Source organism: Pristis pectinata, chromosome 7, assembly GCF_009764475.1.
Source record: "Pristis pectinata isolate sPriPec2 chromosome 7, sPriPec2.1.pri, whole genome shotgun sequence".
Classification (NCBI taxonomy): Eukaryota; Metazoa; Chordata; class Chondrichthyes; order Rhinopristiformes; family Pristidae; genus Pristis; species Pristis pectinata.
In genome coordinates this window covers 64,165,896-64,184,988 of record NC_067411.1, presented here as the reverse complement: position 1 = coordinate 64,184,988, position 19,093 = coordinate 64,165,896, and the positions used below count along the sequence as shown (strand labels likewise).

The window sequence follows — 19,093 nt, the reverse complement described above, 5'->3', positions numbered from 1 at the left end:
TGCCTTCTTTGATGACATCATAACCCTCCTAAAACACTGGAATTCAGGCATGTCAGGGAATCTCAGCCTTTTCTCACAAACCTTCTGCATCGATAATGTCTTCAAGTAGATAAAATCTTCTGCTAGCCCCCTCTGCATTGTGTAGCAGCAGCTCTGTAACAACAGGCTACAGCAGATGGTATGGCTTTTTCTGGTAGTCAGGTTCCTCATCTGACATTTAATCCAAGGCAGCGCAAGTGACAGCCATTCTCATATGATGGACAAAATATTAAAGTACAAAAAGCAACCTAATTTCTTGTACAAAATATCCTTTCAGCAAAAGTACTGCGAATAAACCCTTTCCTCCAGCAGGTGAGAAGGAAGCTATGAATACGGAGTGTTGAAATCTTTGGCTAAGAAGACTTCAGCCCCATCAGTTTGGTTTCCTTAGTGAGTTTCAGGAAGCTTGGGGAATCTTTGGAACATAATGATAGGTAAAACCTGTGCATTAAAATTGCTATAACTAAGCAATCAGCATATGAAAATCAAAAACAGCTTTTCCTAAAGGGTTGCAGGCAGGTAGCTTAATGCGTTGGAGTCAAATGCAGAATTTAGCAGGTTGGTGCAGCTTTTCAACATGTTGGACAACTTCATGGATTTTTAAACCCTCCCCGCCCCTAATCCAAATCCATATTACCTGCCATATTAAAGTTCAGCTCTATTGTGCACTAAGTATTTTAAAACACAACAACTCCAACTTAAACTCCTATGCTATCTAGAATGTGTTAACCTAAAACTTGTTTTTATGTAATTTATCATAAGAAGTATAAAAAGTGAGACAAATGCATCCAGTAAAGTGAAAAATGAGTGAATTGGCAGTTAGATTTATTCACAATCAAAGAGTTGATGAAGAAGAAAAAAAATGTGATTGATGGTTTATGTTGCCATGAGAATGACACAATATACCTGTGAAACTGTTAAATACCTGATGAATATCTCTCTTTTGTGTCATCAAACTAAAACTTGATTTACCTTATATCATTTACCCATTTGCTCAGGATTTGTTCAACTTTTTGTTCCATTTTATCAGATTATATTGAAGATGCAAGAGACTGCAGATGCTGGAATCTAGAGCAACAAACAATCTGCTGGCAAGAACTCAGCAGGTCGAACAGCAGGAATTCCTTTCCTTCCACAGATGCTGTTTGAACCTGCTGAGTTCTTCCAGCAGATTGTTTGTTGTTATCAAATTTTATTGATAGTTTGAATCAGACTTTTATCATATCTGTTAACAATTCAATGGAACTATATAAAGGTAGTAGTCCATTAAGATGACTACAGGAAGGGGGCAGTGCACACACTCCTGTTTACATCAACAGTGCTGAGGTCGAGAAGGTTGAGAGCTTCAAGTTCCTTGGAGTGAATGTCACCAATAGCCTGTCCTGGTCAAACCATGTAGACGCCATGGCCAAGAAAGCGTACCAGCATCTCTAATTCCTCAGGAGGCTGAAGAAATTTGGCATGCTCCTTTGAACCTCAATAATTTTTATAGATTCACCATAGAAAGCATCCTATCTAGATGCATCACAGCTTGAGATGGCAACTGCTCTGCCTGAGACCGCAAGAAACTGCCGAGAATTGTGAACACAGCTCAGCACGTCACAGGAACCAGCCTCCCCTCCATGGACTCTATTTACACTTCTCGTTGCCTTGGTAAAGCAGCCAATTTAATCAAAAACCTCACCCACCCTGGACACTCTCTCTTCTCCCCCTCTCATTAGGCAGAAGATACAAAAGCCTGAAACCACATACCACCAGGCTCAAGGACAGCTACTATCCCACTGTTATAAGAATATTGAACAATCCCCTAGTACGATAAGGATGGACTCTTGACCTCACAATCTACCTCTCTATGGCCTTGAACCTTATTGTCTGCCTGCACTGCACTTTCTCTGAACTGTAACACTTTATTCTGCATTCTGTTATTGTTTTTCCCTTGTACAATCTCAATGCACTAATGTGATGAAATGATCTGTAATGGATGGCATGTGAAACAAAGTTTTTCACTGTACCTTGGTACATGTGATAATAATAAACCAATTTACCAATTTATACACAAAACTCAATACCCTTCCCATTCCACCACATTTTGAATTCACCTTTTTAAAGATTAGACAAGTATTATAATATAATTTCTGGTGAACCTGATGTATTTAAAGAGATCACAGGAAACAGGGGCCCTGTGAGTTAAAAGGGAGCACAGAAATGGAACCCCAGTGAGTTTAAACTGTGCATGGGAAATTGTGAGTTTAAAGGGAGCACAGAAATGGGGCTCCAGTAAGTTTACAGGGAGCTCAGGAAAGAGATCCTGGTGAGCTTAAAGGGTGCATAGGAAACAGGGCTCCAATAAATTTAAAGGGAGTGTGAGAAATGGGGTCCTGGTGAGTTTAAAAGGTGCATGGGAAACGGGGTCCTAGTGAATTTAAAGGGTGAGCGGGAAACAAGGCCCATGTGAGTTTAAAGGGTGTGGGAAGCAGGACCCCAGTTAGATTAAAAGAAGTGTGGGAACAGGACCCTGTGAGCCAGATTTTCAAACAACTGAATAGAAGTTAAAGGGAGTTTTACTGAAGGTTAAACTTGTAAATAAACTTATGCCATAGATCTTGATAACTATCTGTGTAACTGAAAACGAAGTCTAGCTCTAACAGTTGCTCTCCACAACAAAATTACAAGGGTTGAGAAACATTTGGGGATAGAAATTCATCTCAAATAGTTATAGAAAACACAGAGCATTGCTTTGGCTGCCTGATTAACAAACCATCAGAGATCCAACCTCACTGGCGTAAACTTAAAAAATGGTCACCATTGTGTAAAATAGTTTGCCGATATGACAGGACTTTTTTATATCAGCAACCATGATGAAGTTCTTTTTTTTCAATACCAATGTCCCTTTAAAATCTATTTGATGATTCTGATACAATCAATGTTTCTCCAACATAGGGAAACTGATTTTTCTAAAATATGTAAAATCTGTTTCTGATTTTGAACAGAAAGAATAGTATAAAACGAGGCCAGTTGCTCAGGTATGCCAGATCACATGGTACCTCATGGGAAAGTAAATTAAAATTACTGAACGACAGATCTTAAATTGTGCTTTCAGAAGTAAAATAGTTTCTGGCAGGTATTCTTATTGACTGCTGCCAGTAGGACATCTGGAGAGGATTTCTCCCCTCTGTTTCCCTTTTTCACTTCCCCATCCTTCCAGCAAATGTCATTCAAAAATTTCTGAAGATCATACTTCTATCATACCTGTTAAGAGTTTGATATACCAGATGCCTCATGGGATACATGCCAATAGCTCAGAAATGTTTCTTCTCAGACATGGCTAAACTTCCCCAGATGTTATAAAACAGCATGTTTTTTGTTTTCAGTTTCCAGTAGTAGATATGTTACTATTCATCAGGTTTATTTAAAATGATAGCACTTCATACCATCAACTTAATCAAAGGAAACCTCATTTTGTCTCTACATTTGACTCAAAGACATTATTAGGTTTTTAGAATATTTAGGGTTTTTTTCAGGAAGAGTAAGCTATAAATGTTTCATTCTGGCAAGAGACTGCATGTTGTCCTGATACACCTATGTGAAATCTCATTGGCAATGTAAATTGAATTCAGACTGTGAAATACCATTTTCTGGAACTGCATTTTATTGGTTACTATAGTGGATAGCTACTTACAAAAGCCTCATATTTCAATGAAGAGAGTAACACAATATTAAAAAAAGCAGCGATATAATTCTATCCATATGGATAAACATTAGATTGCATTCAGATTTACCAAATGTGGTTCTTAAGACTGGTAAAATGTACTTAGAGGAATTCAGTTCTAATTCAAATCATGAACAAATGTTACTTCTGGCTATGATATGTTACCAGAGCCTGATATATTAGGGATCACCAAAGAACTAAAATATGACAAGCCATTTCAAAGAATTTTAGTGTTATTTCATTTTTATGCCAGTTACAACAAACCAAAGGATGACTGGGTGGCAAACTGGATTTAGTGTTGTCTTTGGACATCAGATATCCAGGTTTCAGTTCCAACTAAGATAAATAAGATGAAAATCTCTATTCGTGCGATAGTTATGATGTAAAAGGAAACAAACCTGAGCATGTACAACCCCATGTTCTTTGCCCACAATACAAAGTTATTTGAAATACTTCAAATATTGCCCCAGTGTAACAACATTATTTTGGGTTGTGAGATGAAGCAGTTTAGGAATTTTCACATACATTGTTTAAGCATGAAGTTCACCAGTCAGTGTGTGACTTTTAGCTCATCCATTACTGCTCTAAAAGTTTGCTTCTTGAACTATTACAGTCAATAAAGTGAAGGTGCCCCCACAGCACAGTCTGACAAGGAGCTCAGGATTTTTAGCTTAATACTAATGAATGAATGGTAATATTTATCTAAACCAAGATATTGTGTGATAGCAATGTGATGGAGTTATCATGCACATTGAGGTGGTGAGGTTCATTGATTTGGAAGCTGATATCTAAAATCCTTGATGAATTGCAGTAGTACCACAATTAAGGAGGACCCACTGCAGCTGTGGCATACCAATGCTGGAGAGATTGAATGTTTTGGATAGGAACTGATATGTGTTCTAGAAAACCTCTGTATTCTGGAAGGTGTTAAGATTCATGAACTTCGATGCAGAGGAGAATATACTATCTCACTCCATTTTATAGGTGGTGATGAGGTTTTGAGGCAGCATGAGGTATGACATGCAGAATGCACAATTACTAATCTACCAACATTGGCTTGTATTTTTGTTCATTTAAAGACAATATCCAGAATGTTGAGGGTGAGAGACTTAGTAACAATAAAATGACTGAACATGAAGGGACTGTTTCAACTGTCGCTTAAAGATAGTTGTTTCCTGGCACTTTTCTTTTTAAGTGCAAAAATTATTTGGTACAAATGCACTATTTAAGTCTTCCATATATCTTATATATATGTGAAGTGCTTTCCTCTCTGATTAACTACAAATGGGACTGAATGATTTGCAAACTTCTTGAAAAAGGGAGAGTCATTCAAGAAATAAATCAGAAAACATTAGAAACACTCAAAAGGCAGCAACAATGGAAAGAGAAAAAGAGTTAACATTTTCAAGTTGATGACATTTCAACAGAAATAGTCTTGATGAAGTGTCATTGACCTGAAATGTTAACTCTTTTTTCTCATTCCAAAATGCTGCCCAATCAGCTGTGTATTTCCAATACACACCAGAACTTTGGTAGTCTAGCATCTGATTGTTCAGAAATCCCAAGTCTGGAGTGTGGCCATAACCAGGGTCCACACTGTAGACCACGTGTGCAGCTGGAGCTGGGGTTGGGGTCAGGAGCACCAAGTGTCAGAAACATGAGTAGGTTTGTGGCTGGAACCAGGGTCCAAAGTGCTTGTATATGTCTCACTTCCTTTATATTCATCAAATTCACTAGTTATTATATTATTACACCAGTAAAACATGTAAAAAAACATGAAATGAAAGTGTGTTTGGGCATTAACAGGAGTATTATCCAATGGTCTGGGAAATCTGCTAGCCCGACACCACCATAGTCCCAAGAGTGATGGTTTATCAGAGCTTTACTGTATTCTGGTATACTTCAGAGTTCCAGCATCTGCAGTATTTTTTTTATTAAAAGGTAATTGATGAAATTATTGGAGTGCGTTGGATCTAACCCATTGCCCCAACAACCTCTGCAACTACTTGGTAGGGTTAATGATGCTTGGTCTCTTAAAATCATTATCAGCTTCCTTTGTCCTAATGTGACACCAGGCAATGGAACACTTCAAAAATACTTGCTACCAGACTCAGCTGAAAGTTGCCCAATTGTCAAAGGTAGTTACTCTCAGTTCTCTTCTGGAATTAAGTTCTTAAATTCAAGGATGAATCAGACCAATCACGAAGGCTTAAACTCGGTTATTTGGGTGAAACTCTAACTGCGAATCATTAAGCAGGTTATGAGTGAGCAATTGCCTCTTCCTGGTAGTGTTCATAATTCCTTTCATCTTCAGTTATGTTGGAAAATGTTCCACTAAAGAAGTTAGGGTGGTTTTGAGGTAATTCTATATGTGGCCTTTCTGTGATTTGATCAGGGTAACAAAGGCAGATGATTACACTGCACTAAACCTCATATGTCTAATGTCAGAGGATACAAGCTCCTTTCTTGACCAATATATCCAGAATACTTGCACACATCTCACTTCTGGCAATATAAGTTTTCAAAGGAAGTTCTTCATTGCTGTGCTGGAATAATTTCAAATAAATATTTTGGTTAAATAACAATTGATAGTTCAGAAAATATTTGTGGCATCTGCATTTTTCATCCTTTACTAATCAAAGGGAAATAAAAATAACATGGGTAGTAAACTGACTACATGCCAACATTCCTCAAGCAATACACAATACAGTGGCCCACTACATCTTCTGCAAGACTGTTTGTATGACAAATATAAAAGACATTTAAACCTGGATGGGGCAATCTGTTGGAGATTTAATATGAAATTGCAATATGCATGTTCAAGTGTCATCTTCATAATCTATTGATCACATTTTATGGAGATAGCACTGTAAAAACTGGCAAGATACATTAATTCTATTGAAACTCTCACAAAATCTCTTGTGTGTTCGCTGAGTCCCTGTCAAAAATTAGTAGATGCAGCCAGCATTTATCTCTTTGATTTTAGTTACTAATTTGATCTGCAAGAAATGGGACACATATTGCAGAGCTGTTAAAACACCAATGGCCAAACCTGACTATTTCTTTCAAACTCTCAGGTCTGACCACCTCATTTATGTTTCCTCATTATCTATCCATTGAACATTCCAGAACTGAAAAAACCTAACAACTGCAAAAAGTATGTAACAATTTCTCAATCATTACTTCTGATATTTGTTGATTTTTTTTATTATTGTATGACCTGGAGAAGGATTCCTCTACTCCAAACTGTATTCTAATAGTGCTCCCACAGTTACACAATGACTTTCAGCTCTTCTGTACTGTTGTTTTCTTCTAGTGTTCCATTCTCTTGCTTGCATTCTTCCTTTCAATAACTTCCAACTGATTAATCAAAATGATTTTTACTTCATTTTCAGTGGATTCAAATCACTCTTATCCACTTACTGATAAAGCATAAAACAGAACCTTCTTGACTCATTTCTTCAGTAATGATAAAACAGCAGCATGAACAATGCAATGCATCGACCATAACACTACTATCATATCTCATGCATGTGAAGTTCAAAAGGTATTGTAGAATCAAATACTTGACTGGGAGGACACCAGGAAACTGATTAAGTAATCTTTGATGTTCCATTTATTGAGTTGTCAGTGTTTTCCCTTGCTGGGAGTCATTTTGCAGATCACCCTCAATATGCAAACAATATATTTCATGGACACTCTACTTATGAACTGTAGCCAAGAGGGGAACTCCTTTGAAAAACTCATTTATAGTTCTGTTATTTTCAATTACATAAAATTATTCTGTAGATCATTATTCTAGCTTTTCACCTACCACCTTCTATTCCTGTGTGCAAATGCCTGGTTTCAGATTACTGCCTCTTTACCAAGATAAGGTTAAAATATGGGATTCAATAATGTGAGGGATTTAAAATCCAGAACCCATTGCTCCATGGTACCATGTATTATTTATGTCGTATTATTGTCCTGCTTGGCTTTCAAAAGTTCAATAATGTTGAGCCCCCTATATGCTTAATATACAAGAAGTGTTTACTGTGTTTAGTAACTAGGCTACCATATGATTTCATGTACCAGTGGTAGAGATAATAGAACTGAACATTCAGGTTTGGCATCATGGTTGTAACATGCGACGTAAAAGAAATCTGTTAGGGTAGGAGGGTGATTAATCCTTGGTGAAATGAAAAAAATGTGTGGTGTCTGTTATCTCTGAGATATCCAGCAATTTACTAAAACTGTGGAATTCTTCTGTACTTTGCAAGTAAAACAGAGCATAATAATATACATTGGAAGACACCTTGTTCAGTAGTCAAGATGGAAACGAAAACTAAAGATGACAAATGTGAGATACAGTTAGTAGCCTGTTGTAACATAATGCCTCAGGGCAAGAAAATGGTTGATTTGCGAGCAAATAAGAAGTATATAGAACACTGTTTTGCTACCTACCGTACACTTGTTCGGCTTTTCTCCTGAATGCACCCTCATGTGGATCAATAGTTTATAGCGAGCATTAAATGGCTTGTATCTGCGTGGGCAACCAGCCCAGAAGCAAGTAAAGTCTTCTCCTTTACGCTGGTCTATATGTGCCTTTTCAATGTGTCGTACAAGCTCCTCCTGCTCGTCATATATTGCACTGCAGTCTATCCATCGGCAGCAGTGCTTTCCATTAATTCTTGATGGCTCACCATCCTCATCCAGCTGTGTCCCTTGTGGTGATGGTTGCCCATGTGAATGAGAATGGGTCATAAGATGCCGGTGAGCATGATATGGTGGTGGAGGACCCTGGGGCAGTGCAGGTATTTCCATACCCGAGGAGAATTCATCCAGTTGCTCATCTTTGAATGTATCATACTGCTGGTTACCAATCACTGAAATACCCTGTTGAACAACCATGTTGTTCATCACCATAGGGTGCAATGAAGAGTGCTCCAACTGCTGCATTCTCTGGTACACACTATTGCTAGCTTCAAGGTCAGCAAAAGTAAAGAGATTTCGTTCTTTACCAGTTGCATTGTAGGCTTGAGGGATGCAACTACCTCTCACCCCCAGAAAATGCCCACACACTTCAGGCTGAGGGGAAACATTAGCCGGGGAGCCTCTGGACCCATTGATGTATGCTACTAATGATGTTGGAGACGTACGAATAATGAGATCGATTCCAACTCCATCTGAAAAGGGCGAGGTGGAAAGTCCTCTTTTTCTCGATCGAGCAGAACTAGATCGGGCAGAATTGCGTGAGCTATTTTCATTCCCAAACAGGTAAGAAGGTAAAGAGTTTGAAGTGCTGTTACTGGACATGGCAGTTCCAGGTGGTATACTCAGCACATCCCCTAGTTCACTGCCATTCTGGGAACCTTGGTTTGATGGGAGTGATGGAAGGATTGGGTAACCATGTGGCCACTCTTGCTTCACATTCAAGGTTGACTGGCTTTCTATAAGACTTACTGCAGTTGAGCCTAGTGATCCACCTGAAGTAATCGATCTAAAAGTAAAGAAAGAAGAAATGGACAATGAAAATAAAACCCAAGTTGTCACAACTCCTTTCCACAGGTGACTAAATATCGGTTGTCACTTGAAATATTCTGTTTCAATGAAAAGTGATGCTCTGAAGTTGCCTAATCTAACCTAATTATACAATTTCCTTTTCAGTGGAAAGGTGCCTAATTGCTACAGCCTGGAAGCTCAAGTTTCTTAAAGCAAAGCCAGTTCAGTTCCTTTGAAGTAAACAAAAAGAGCTTAACCATTGTATTCTGTGTCATCCTCTAGATTTGCACAGGGACTGGGACAGATGGTAAAACAGCAAGATTTATCCATTCTAAAGACAGATCATATCTTGCAATCTAAATTTTTAAGCAAGTGTATTATTAGAGATGTGCAAAATGACTCAAAAACGGGATTTGTTTATTTTATAATGAAACACATCAAGTCCCAAGCACGCTGATGAGACCAGAGTATGAGTCTTCAGATAGTTTTACATGTAGGAGACTGTTTGCAAAAATGTACACTTTCCATCAAATAAATATATTAAGCTTTTTTAAAAGGAGTACACTTTAAAAGGAGCATAGTTTAGGCAAAAGGTTAGGTTAAATTTACTTATTTGCCTCAAATTTTTGCATTGGAAAAAGAGATTGATGGACAGATGCTGTGTGAGTCAGGTTTCCCAAGAAGTATTCTGTAACCATCTGATCACCCTGGTACATCAACATTCAGTAATACTCTATCGCTCCAAATGTTACAATAGCAAAGCATACCATAATTTATGGAGTTAGATGTTTCCCTGCATTGGTCAGCTCAATAAAAGGTGCCATAAATTACTGGAAATGCATCTGATAACAACATTGTGGTATGCTGGGAGAGGCTGAGCAGCAGCTATTTGGCAGCTCAGAGAACTGGGAGACCTGTGTAACTCCTTAACCAAGTTTAAGAATTGACAGAGAAGCAACAGAAAAGGACAATTTAGAGTCAAATCAGATACAGAAGGAGATTGAATTAGCATGCACAGACATACTATTGCTTTCTGTCTACCTGCCTCTGTAAGAATAAAAGATATACAACACAACCATTTGTAGTAAAAGTCTTTATCCTATTCATAGTTTCTGTCTGTTACTACAGCTCTAATTTATCAAACTTCCATGGCTGGATTAAACAATGCTTGGGATCAAATTCAGAGAACCCTGATACAATGATTCAGACACTTGTGTGCCATGTGATATGTTTGCCCACATATTTCTGGAAATGCTGAGAGTAGCTTCCGAAGTGATGTTCCTAAGGGATTTTTAAAAGAGAATTATAGAAGCAGACCTAAACAGTAGAAATGGATACTCCTGCTAGAAATTTATCCAAGCTCAGTTGTGCCAGTGTGTTGGAGAATTATTCTATAAAGTAGATTTAACCAGGGATAAATTTCCAGATAAATAAGTGTTCATCTTATATTTGAAATAATTTTATAGTAATTAGTTGGAATATCGTAGGGGGAATATCAGGTGCAATCATACAGCCACTTTTGCTACAATTTTCTTCACAAGGATAGGAGAGGCAGCAGGATAGCTTCAGAGTCAGAATGAGAATTTAACTTCATACTACATTTATTGGAAGAAAGAAAAAATCTTAAATTGAGCCTTTTAATCCAAGGTTCAAGTTACTGATTACCATAAATTCTGGTTTATTGGAGTTTGATATGTAAAAGGACATGTTCTGAATACACCATGCAATGATGATAGAATACAATGTTAAATTTACCAGCCTGGAAAATGCAGTTGGGTGTTTTCTTCTTGCATTTGAATAGCATGTATAATGTCCTGGGGCTTGCAACTAGTTTTAGAATTTTACAATAGTTGAACACAAATGTAACTCTGGTATACATAATTATTTCATTTTGTATATTGTCTGTGCACTATACAGAAGCTGTGGACCTCAAGAACTGCACCTTGCCTTTGATTATCACCTATGCCTGTGTCTGTGCAGATTTCTCTTCACTCTTCCCCAAGTGACTGTTCAAATACAAAACAAGTGTTTCAAAATCTCATGCAAGACAAGCATAAATCAGATAATTACTTCTTTGGCAGCTTATTAATATTTAAAATTTAATGACAATTTGAATTCAAATCCATTTGGACATATTGAAACTTTTTATTACAGCCAAAAGTAATAAAAATCTCCTGGAACCACCAAGAGAATTCATATTTTATTTGGGTTGCTCTATAAAGTACACAGGCTATGGATGTTGAAATGGATAATCCCTAAATATCGGGGGGTGGGGGGGGGGAAAAGTTAATTCAAATTGATAATCCCATGGCATTCATTACAAATGGTATTCAGAAAGGATAATCAATTCAGTGGAGGCACTGAAGCTCAATTCAAAAAGTGACTATATAGTACACGCATTGCAGTTTCCAAATAATTCCAGAATAACAGCTCTAGAAATTTGCTCAGCTGCTAATTGTGAGATATCATTGAGTTTACATTACTTGTTGCATTTATCAGCAAAAGTACAGGAAATACATTAAAAAATAATCCCTATTTGTAAACCACTTTGGGAACTCAGCCAAAGTGCCACAAATTCAACCTCTTAAGTTATTTGCATCTTTGCCTTTCAACAACCAGCTCTACTATTTTTCTACTACTGAAAAGTGCAATGTTGCTAATTTATCTAAGAAGACAGTAATTTTGTGTTTCCCACTTTCTGCCTGCAATTATCTAACAGCAGAAGAACAAGAAATGTGTAAGTGCAGAAAGGCTGACAGAATACCATCAATATTGCATTGTTTATATATAAGGCAGCCAAGTAGTAGCAAAATGTAGTACTACAAATACAAGACATCGAGGATGCAGCCAACTAAGTAAAATTGAAGATGGGCTGCATTTTGTAGCATTGCCAAAGACAAATCATGTTCACTTTAAAAAAAAACCCTGTTGTATTCTGCTAGTTTTTTCTCCTGTCCATCTTTTATTCAATGAAGGTTCGATCTTTTTTAGGGTTGAGAGTGTCAGGCCTTTCTTTGGTAACTTATTCAAAGATTATTCTTTATGCAGCAAACTGAAGGTGTGTTCTGGTAGCCTCTCGAACTGCTGTCTGACATTGTAGCCAGCATGATCTCTTCTTTAGCAAAGATACACTAACATACAGTTACATGGCTTCCGATCAAGAGAAGAAATTGGGTAGTTTCCCATTACCTTAAGAAGTAACAGTGAGGCTGACTGAAATGTCCATACCTGACTGCATTTGATTACCCAGAAAATACCAGTGACTAGAATTGGAAACCTCTTGGTTGCAAGCAAATGAACCATCAAGATAGAGTTTTCTTGGAGAGCCAACTATTTCTGATGAGCTGAATGTGGGAGAAAATGCAAATGTTTTCCCAAACAGTTCTACATGCAAGACATATGAAATGGAATTTTACCTATGAAATTTAGCTTGGACATTTCTAAGTAAAGTAATTTTGTGCAATTTTTATAAAACATGGAGTTTTTATTTTGGGTACTTCGTTATTTGAGCAGATTTTGATTTTAGAAGCCAAACAGGTTACATTTCAGAACCAAAACTTTGAATGATCATCTTTCTTTTAAATGTAATAAATTTAAGCAGAATTTCAAAATAAATTTTGATCCGTGAGCTCTGAAAAATCTTCTATGAAATTGTCTTTAAATGTGTGTTTATACTTGACTGATAATATAAAGTTCTATACTATCTCATCATAATATATCAAAATGGTAACCATGCATAATGTAAGCAATGCAATGTGACAATGCCAAGGAGGGACATGGAAAAATAGACCAAAAAAAAGATTAAGTTAATCACTTACACTATCTCCTGGTTTTACCCAGCTGGTTTGACAAGAGACCACAGGCAAAATTCAGTCTTTTTCAGTGGACTGTTGAAACAGTCCACTGAAAAATTATAATAATAATACATCATTAGCTAAATATTATAGTGTACTCTATTATATTCAGATATCCATGAGCCACTGTTATAGGGATGTAGATGTCAGCATTCTTAGAAATATTGATGGACATAAAATCCTGCTAATAACGCTGACCTCCATTCTAGAATTTCCAATAGATATTCATGATACATTAATTCACAGAATCAATTCCTGAATACTTAAACTGCAGATACTTTAAAATAGATTTTAATTGTTGCCCAAGAACATTATTGAGACCAGATTTTATTGATATTTACACATACTTCCAGCATTGTGTGCCATATTAAATATAATGGCCCCGAAGTTCAATTATAGAACCAAGGATTGAATTGTTGAGTTTCATATCTTGATTACACCTTTCCGACTTTCATGATTTATTTGAAATGATAAGTAGCAGAAGGATGGCAATATGGGAACTATATCACCATGGGGATTAGGCTTTCTCTTTATTCATTATCCCTGGAAAAATGATGGTGAATGTTGCTGGTGGTACCTCATTGTTGTCATGGGAAAAGCTCCAACATGGAGAAGGAACAAGCGCAGGAAAGAGAAAATATATTTGCTCAACAACCTCACAATATTCTTTAAATTGGTTCTCTGGAGCAGAATTGGTCCATGAATATCCCTCTGAAGAGCTGGCACATAAGCTCCCCTTCCTTTCTGGTGGACCTGAATTCCACTCCTGCTTGATACATATCTATATGTGCTTCCCCTTTCTAAACTTTTCTCTATGGTTCTTAAAGTGTAGGGACCACAGCTGACAGATGGGACTGGCCAATTCACGATGTGATGTATGCTTCTTTCTTTATTTGTGGTGGCTCCACTGCTGGAGCCAGGCCAAATTTTACTTGTCCAAAATGAGAAGGGTACAGGGCTAATCATGACAAGGAGACAGAGCAAATGAGAGAGGCACATTCAGACCTGTATATTGTATGGCGGAAGAAATTATGTAAAAGGGTAGGGCAGTGAGAAATGAGAAAACAGATTAAATATGAGCACATTGGCATTCTCAATTATTCTTATTTTAAGATGATGGCTGTCGCTGTGTCAACAAATCCCATTCTCACCAACAGCATACCCATCCAATTAGCAGAAAAGCCTGTGGGCATATTAAGGCACTCTCCAGTCTGCTGCTGTAATTTGAAATTTTGAGGGATCTTCTCTCGCAAGGGAGAATTGTGTTAGTGAACATATTGCAATCTATGTGTATGATACACCATGGGTGAATAGCTGGAAGTGTGTTAGAAGTCTGAGATATATGAGTGAATACCAGTGAGATGGATGGTTTGCATGCACTTTAGTACAGTTGTTGGCCGATGGCATTTGTTATTGTTTTGCTAACTTTCACCAAACATGCAAGGCCTTTAAACTTTCTGTGGCATTGGAACTTCGGGCATTTATCTCTCTGACCATCTCCTCCCACTTCAGCCCTTGGTAGCTTCTAGCTCTGGCATAACAAGACTCTCTCTATATCTCCAGCCAGTTATCATGACCTAGTGGTATGCATAAGTAAAACAGAGTGCTTACACATGTCAATCCTTTTCACTGGGTGTTCCCCAAGCTGTGCAATGACTTCCAGCAGTGGTTGATATTAGTGATCACCTTCCCATCAAGGAAGTGCAAGCATGGCATTAATTAGGGCATGAAATAAGGCAGTTTAATTCCAGCCCATGCATGGAACTCCTGAAATTACTCTTGCTTAATGTACAATGATGGGAAATATTTCAAAATTGCACCCTCTAAGTGCCTAAGTCCTTGTCATGAAATTATAACACTGGGACTCCCCCAAAGGCACTATCATAACGCACGTTTTTAAGTATGGCTGAATTTCTAGGTCAACACTTTTACACTGTAACTTAGTTCTGCTTTGTATCTTATAACCTTGAAATTAGGATGAAGTGTAGAACTAACACTTGTTAGAAGCTTTTACATGGTATGTCTGCAGTTAAACCACAGACATTCCAAGTACATTCCTGATGTCGGCAAAGAATAATATTCACAAATGACACAAGGCAGTATGTCCACAATTTTCCCTTGAGCACGTTTGTCTCTAACCAAATCTTCCTACCTTCGAAATTACTGAAATTCCTGCATAGATTAATTGTCAGTGATCACTTATAACTAGAATTGCAAGTGTCATAGAGACCGCTAAAACAATATCCTGGTTTTGTTTTTGTACTGCTAAGTAACTTCAAGATACATAAATTTTGACTTTTATTTTCACCCATGAGATAACCATTTGCTTCCACTCTGTTAATGGATAATCACAGCAAAGGGAGGGATGGGGTGGGGGTGGAAGAAAACAATTACTGTAAACTTTGAGGTTCTGTCCTCAGGGTTATTTTATGACCAATCTGTGAACTTGTATAAATTACAAGAGAGCCTCAGCTTAAAAGAACAATGAGCACATTTTAATACAATATTTTATGTTGGCTTCAAAATACAAATTGCTAATATTGTTAAAAATTAAAATGTCATCAGAGTTGCTGATTTATAAATGATTGATAGATGTGCCAATAATGTTAAGTAGTCTGGATTGCAGACTCAGGTCTGAATCTCCTTTAGAGTGAGATGCATTGGTGACTCCAGGTTGGAATTGTGAGTAGGAAGGCCCTGGTATTGACTCTCTTACCAAGATGCTTTGTGACACACACAGATGACCATCTAATGTTGTACTTTCCAAACCAAGTTTTCTAACAGACTCAGGATTTGCTCACGTTACACAGCTATATGATGTGTCATCATTTGGTGCAGCAATGGCACTCAGTTCATTTATCTCTTTGACTTTGGTGGACTTGCTCCAGACTTAGACTCAATTAACCAAAAGCCCCCAGTGTTGTTTCACTTTACTGATATAAATCCAGTCTATTATTTTAAATGTAATTTATTCTAATTCAAATGTTTAAAGTTTACTGAGAAAATGAAAAATGTAGTAACACAGCTATTTTTCACCATTTAAATTACAAAGCAAAAGTTTTAATTTGTTTTGCAGCATAGGAAAAAATCAGGAAAGTCTTTGACCACTTTATTAGATTAGATTGGCAGTGTAGTACACATGAATCCTGGTGTACCTTTAAGAAGTGTCCCACATGATAAAGACTTCTGATATATTTTCTAGCCTTTGCTGTTAATTGAGTATTGACTAACTTCAACTGAAGATGTTTTGCTGGTAGCTTTATCTTTGTCACTTGTTTAAGTGAACAACTCAAAAAAAGCTACGGACACGAAATCCAGAAACTAAAAATGCTTAAATAAGATACCGTTTAAACCAACTGCCCCACATTTATAGTTTAACCAAGGAGCCAATTAGATCCAAAATATATATAAAATAAATTTTTATTACCATTTTGTATCAAGATCTTTTTGGAATGCACACTTTTGTACTTTATGCTTCAGTTTGGGGTATGATAGAAGTGCTCTCATGCCACACCGACAGCATTACAATTACAACATTGTGAGCCTTTTAAATCAAACTGGCATGCATCTGTCCTCAATGATTTGGAAAACTTCCCTAACAAATGGCTGCAGTTAAGAAAACACTACAGTGCTTCTTATTAAGCAGTGTACTGTAAGTTAAGTATTGTGTGGGACTAGCAATATCAATCTCAAACTATCCTTAAGTGAAATATCACTTTCAAACAATATAATTCTGCATAAGTAATTTATAATGGCTTTGAAGGCAGAATAGAGAGTTGGGTAGATTTTATGTGTGTCGTCAGAATAACGCAAAATTAAGATAGATGGGTATAAAGTATTTCTCATAGGAGGGGAAAAATAAATGATATATCTACTTCACAAATGGTTTTATAATAACTAAGTGTGAATTTAAGTGATGTCTACGAGGCTTATTTGACTTAACTTGCACTTGTGGAGGGCCATTCCTGGACTTACTCTTTTTCAGGCTCAGACCTGGGACACTATTGTCAGCAGCACACCAGTTCTATGTTGACTAGCTGGTGCACTCGACTTAGAACAAACCTCTTATGTCAATGGGCAGCTGAAAACAAAATGGAAAGAAATTCAATCCCGGTAATCATCCCGGTTACTCATTGCCTCCAACCTTTTCTTCTTCCTCCTTTTCCTCTTCATCTGTAGCGTCAGGGTCTCTAACAGTTACACCACCCACAGGGTGAAATTGCATAGTCCATAACTGATTTCAACATTTTATCTGGTCTATACTAAGGCATTCCCTTGGTCACTCTAGTCTGTTCCAGCAGAATTCAGGTGAAGGTCTGTTATGTTGCACTTATCCCTTCTGAAGTTTAGGCAAAGTACCAAAGGATTCTTCAGGTATTCCTAACAAGCCCTGAAGATTTGGATCATGGGATAAGAAAGAGTGGTCACAAGGTGCCTGAAGTGAACAGAAATCTGCATTTGTCGGAACTTGTCTTTTTCTGAATCCAACATGATTTTGGAATGCCCAGTGACATTACTACTAAACGTAAAGTATCAGATAACCGAAAATGAAATCCAGATGCAATACTAAGGTCATGTGCCTTTTCAAAATCAAGTATATTCCAACACCAACCATTTTGGATGGTGAACAGTTATAGAAGAGTGAACTGGTGAAAGATGACTAAGTTTGGTAAAGGACCATTTTATATGAAGTTGTCCAAATTTAGAAAGGGCTACTGGCATTCACAACATTTGGGCGAAACCTCTCAAAAAAATATGTGCAACTTGTTAAATTTGTACCCAATAAACAGATATCTAGGCAATACCAGACTGATTTACTACAACACAACCTTAATGTGATTGCATAAAATGTCTTTTTTTTCAGTTAAATGAATCAATCCATCTTTCTCAGTCTATGCATAGCAAGTGAAACTTTTTAAAAATTAGATATCTTACATTATCAAGTTCAGAATTTGAATTGGGAATGAAATGGTCAATTAAATCAATGAATTTAAAATTCCAAGAACATTACAAGACCTTGTATCTGTAGCAGGAATGTTTAGATTTGGGTTCATCTGATGATATATTGCCCGATTAAGGTGGTTGCCGGGGATGATTGCTTGGTTTGGTAGAAGCCCTGTTCTCTGGACTGTCATGGGACTGCTTGTAACCACTAGATTGTTGCTGGTGCCTTTCCCAATTGCTTTGCATTGTGGTCCAAACCCAGGATTCCCTGAAGTGTAGAAAAAATAAATGTTAGGTTTATGCAGCAATTTCAACTAAACATTTCAAAATAAGTCAAAGCAACAATTTTACCAAAGTTTGGTCAATTGATTTGATGTTTCCCTACTTGCTTCACCATATCTCGAAAACAAGGATGAGAACTTTGAAACCTAAACCCTATTTAACTGTGACCCTGCATAGAATAGGGAGTGCACAATAATGCTGAATGGGACTTGGTGCAAGGAGCAATGCAACACCATCACATGGGTGGGTCAGTACAATTGAACAGTAAAACTGAAAAAAACTTTGAAGCTGGCTAAGTCATACCCCTAACATCAGCCGTCTGTCAAACCCGTCAAGGACTTTGAACAATGTTGAATAGCTCTGATATTCAGAAACATACAAAAACTATTAAAAACAATGAAACTATTAAAAAATAAATGTAATAATAAATTAAAATACTTAAAATTTAAACTATTAAAAGCATGTTAATTAAGCCCTTATTATTCAAACAAAGTAAATTATCTAATTAATAAATTGATCTTTTACACACATTACAATCCATTGGATTGGATGGAATTGGTGTTTCAATAAGATTAACTCTCATTCTTCTGAAAGTAGAGGCTATTCTGTTTGATCTTTCCTCAAAAGTCAATCCCATCATCCACATTGCAAGACAACCTTTGCTGCACTGCTTCCCTTAAAAAAAGACAACCAAACTACACACAATAGTTCAAGTGCAAGTTCAGCAGGCTGATTCCCCCAGTGCCGGCACTGAAGGATTGAAGCAGATTCAGTTTCCCCCATT

At 37.1% G+C, this 19,093-nt stretch overlaps 1 protein-coding gene across 1 annotated transcript in view; it reads right to left on the bottom strand.

Moving 5' to 3' along the window:
* glis3 (GLIS family zinc finger 3) overlaps positions 1 to 19,093 on the bottom strand; it is a 388,168-nt gene that overhangs the window by 253,803 nt on the left and 115,272 nt on the right. The window contains exons 3-4 of the mRNA XM_052020524.1: positions 18,100 to 18,295; positions 8,192 to 9,227 (exon numbers count right to left, since the gene is read on the bottom strand). Coding sequence (XP_051876484.1) covers positions 8,192 to 9,227; positions 18,100 to 18,295 — 1,232 coding nt within the window. The remainder of the gene's footprint in view (positions 1 to 8,191; positions 9,228 to 18,099; positions 18,296 to 19,093) is intronic.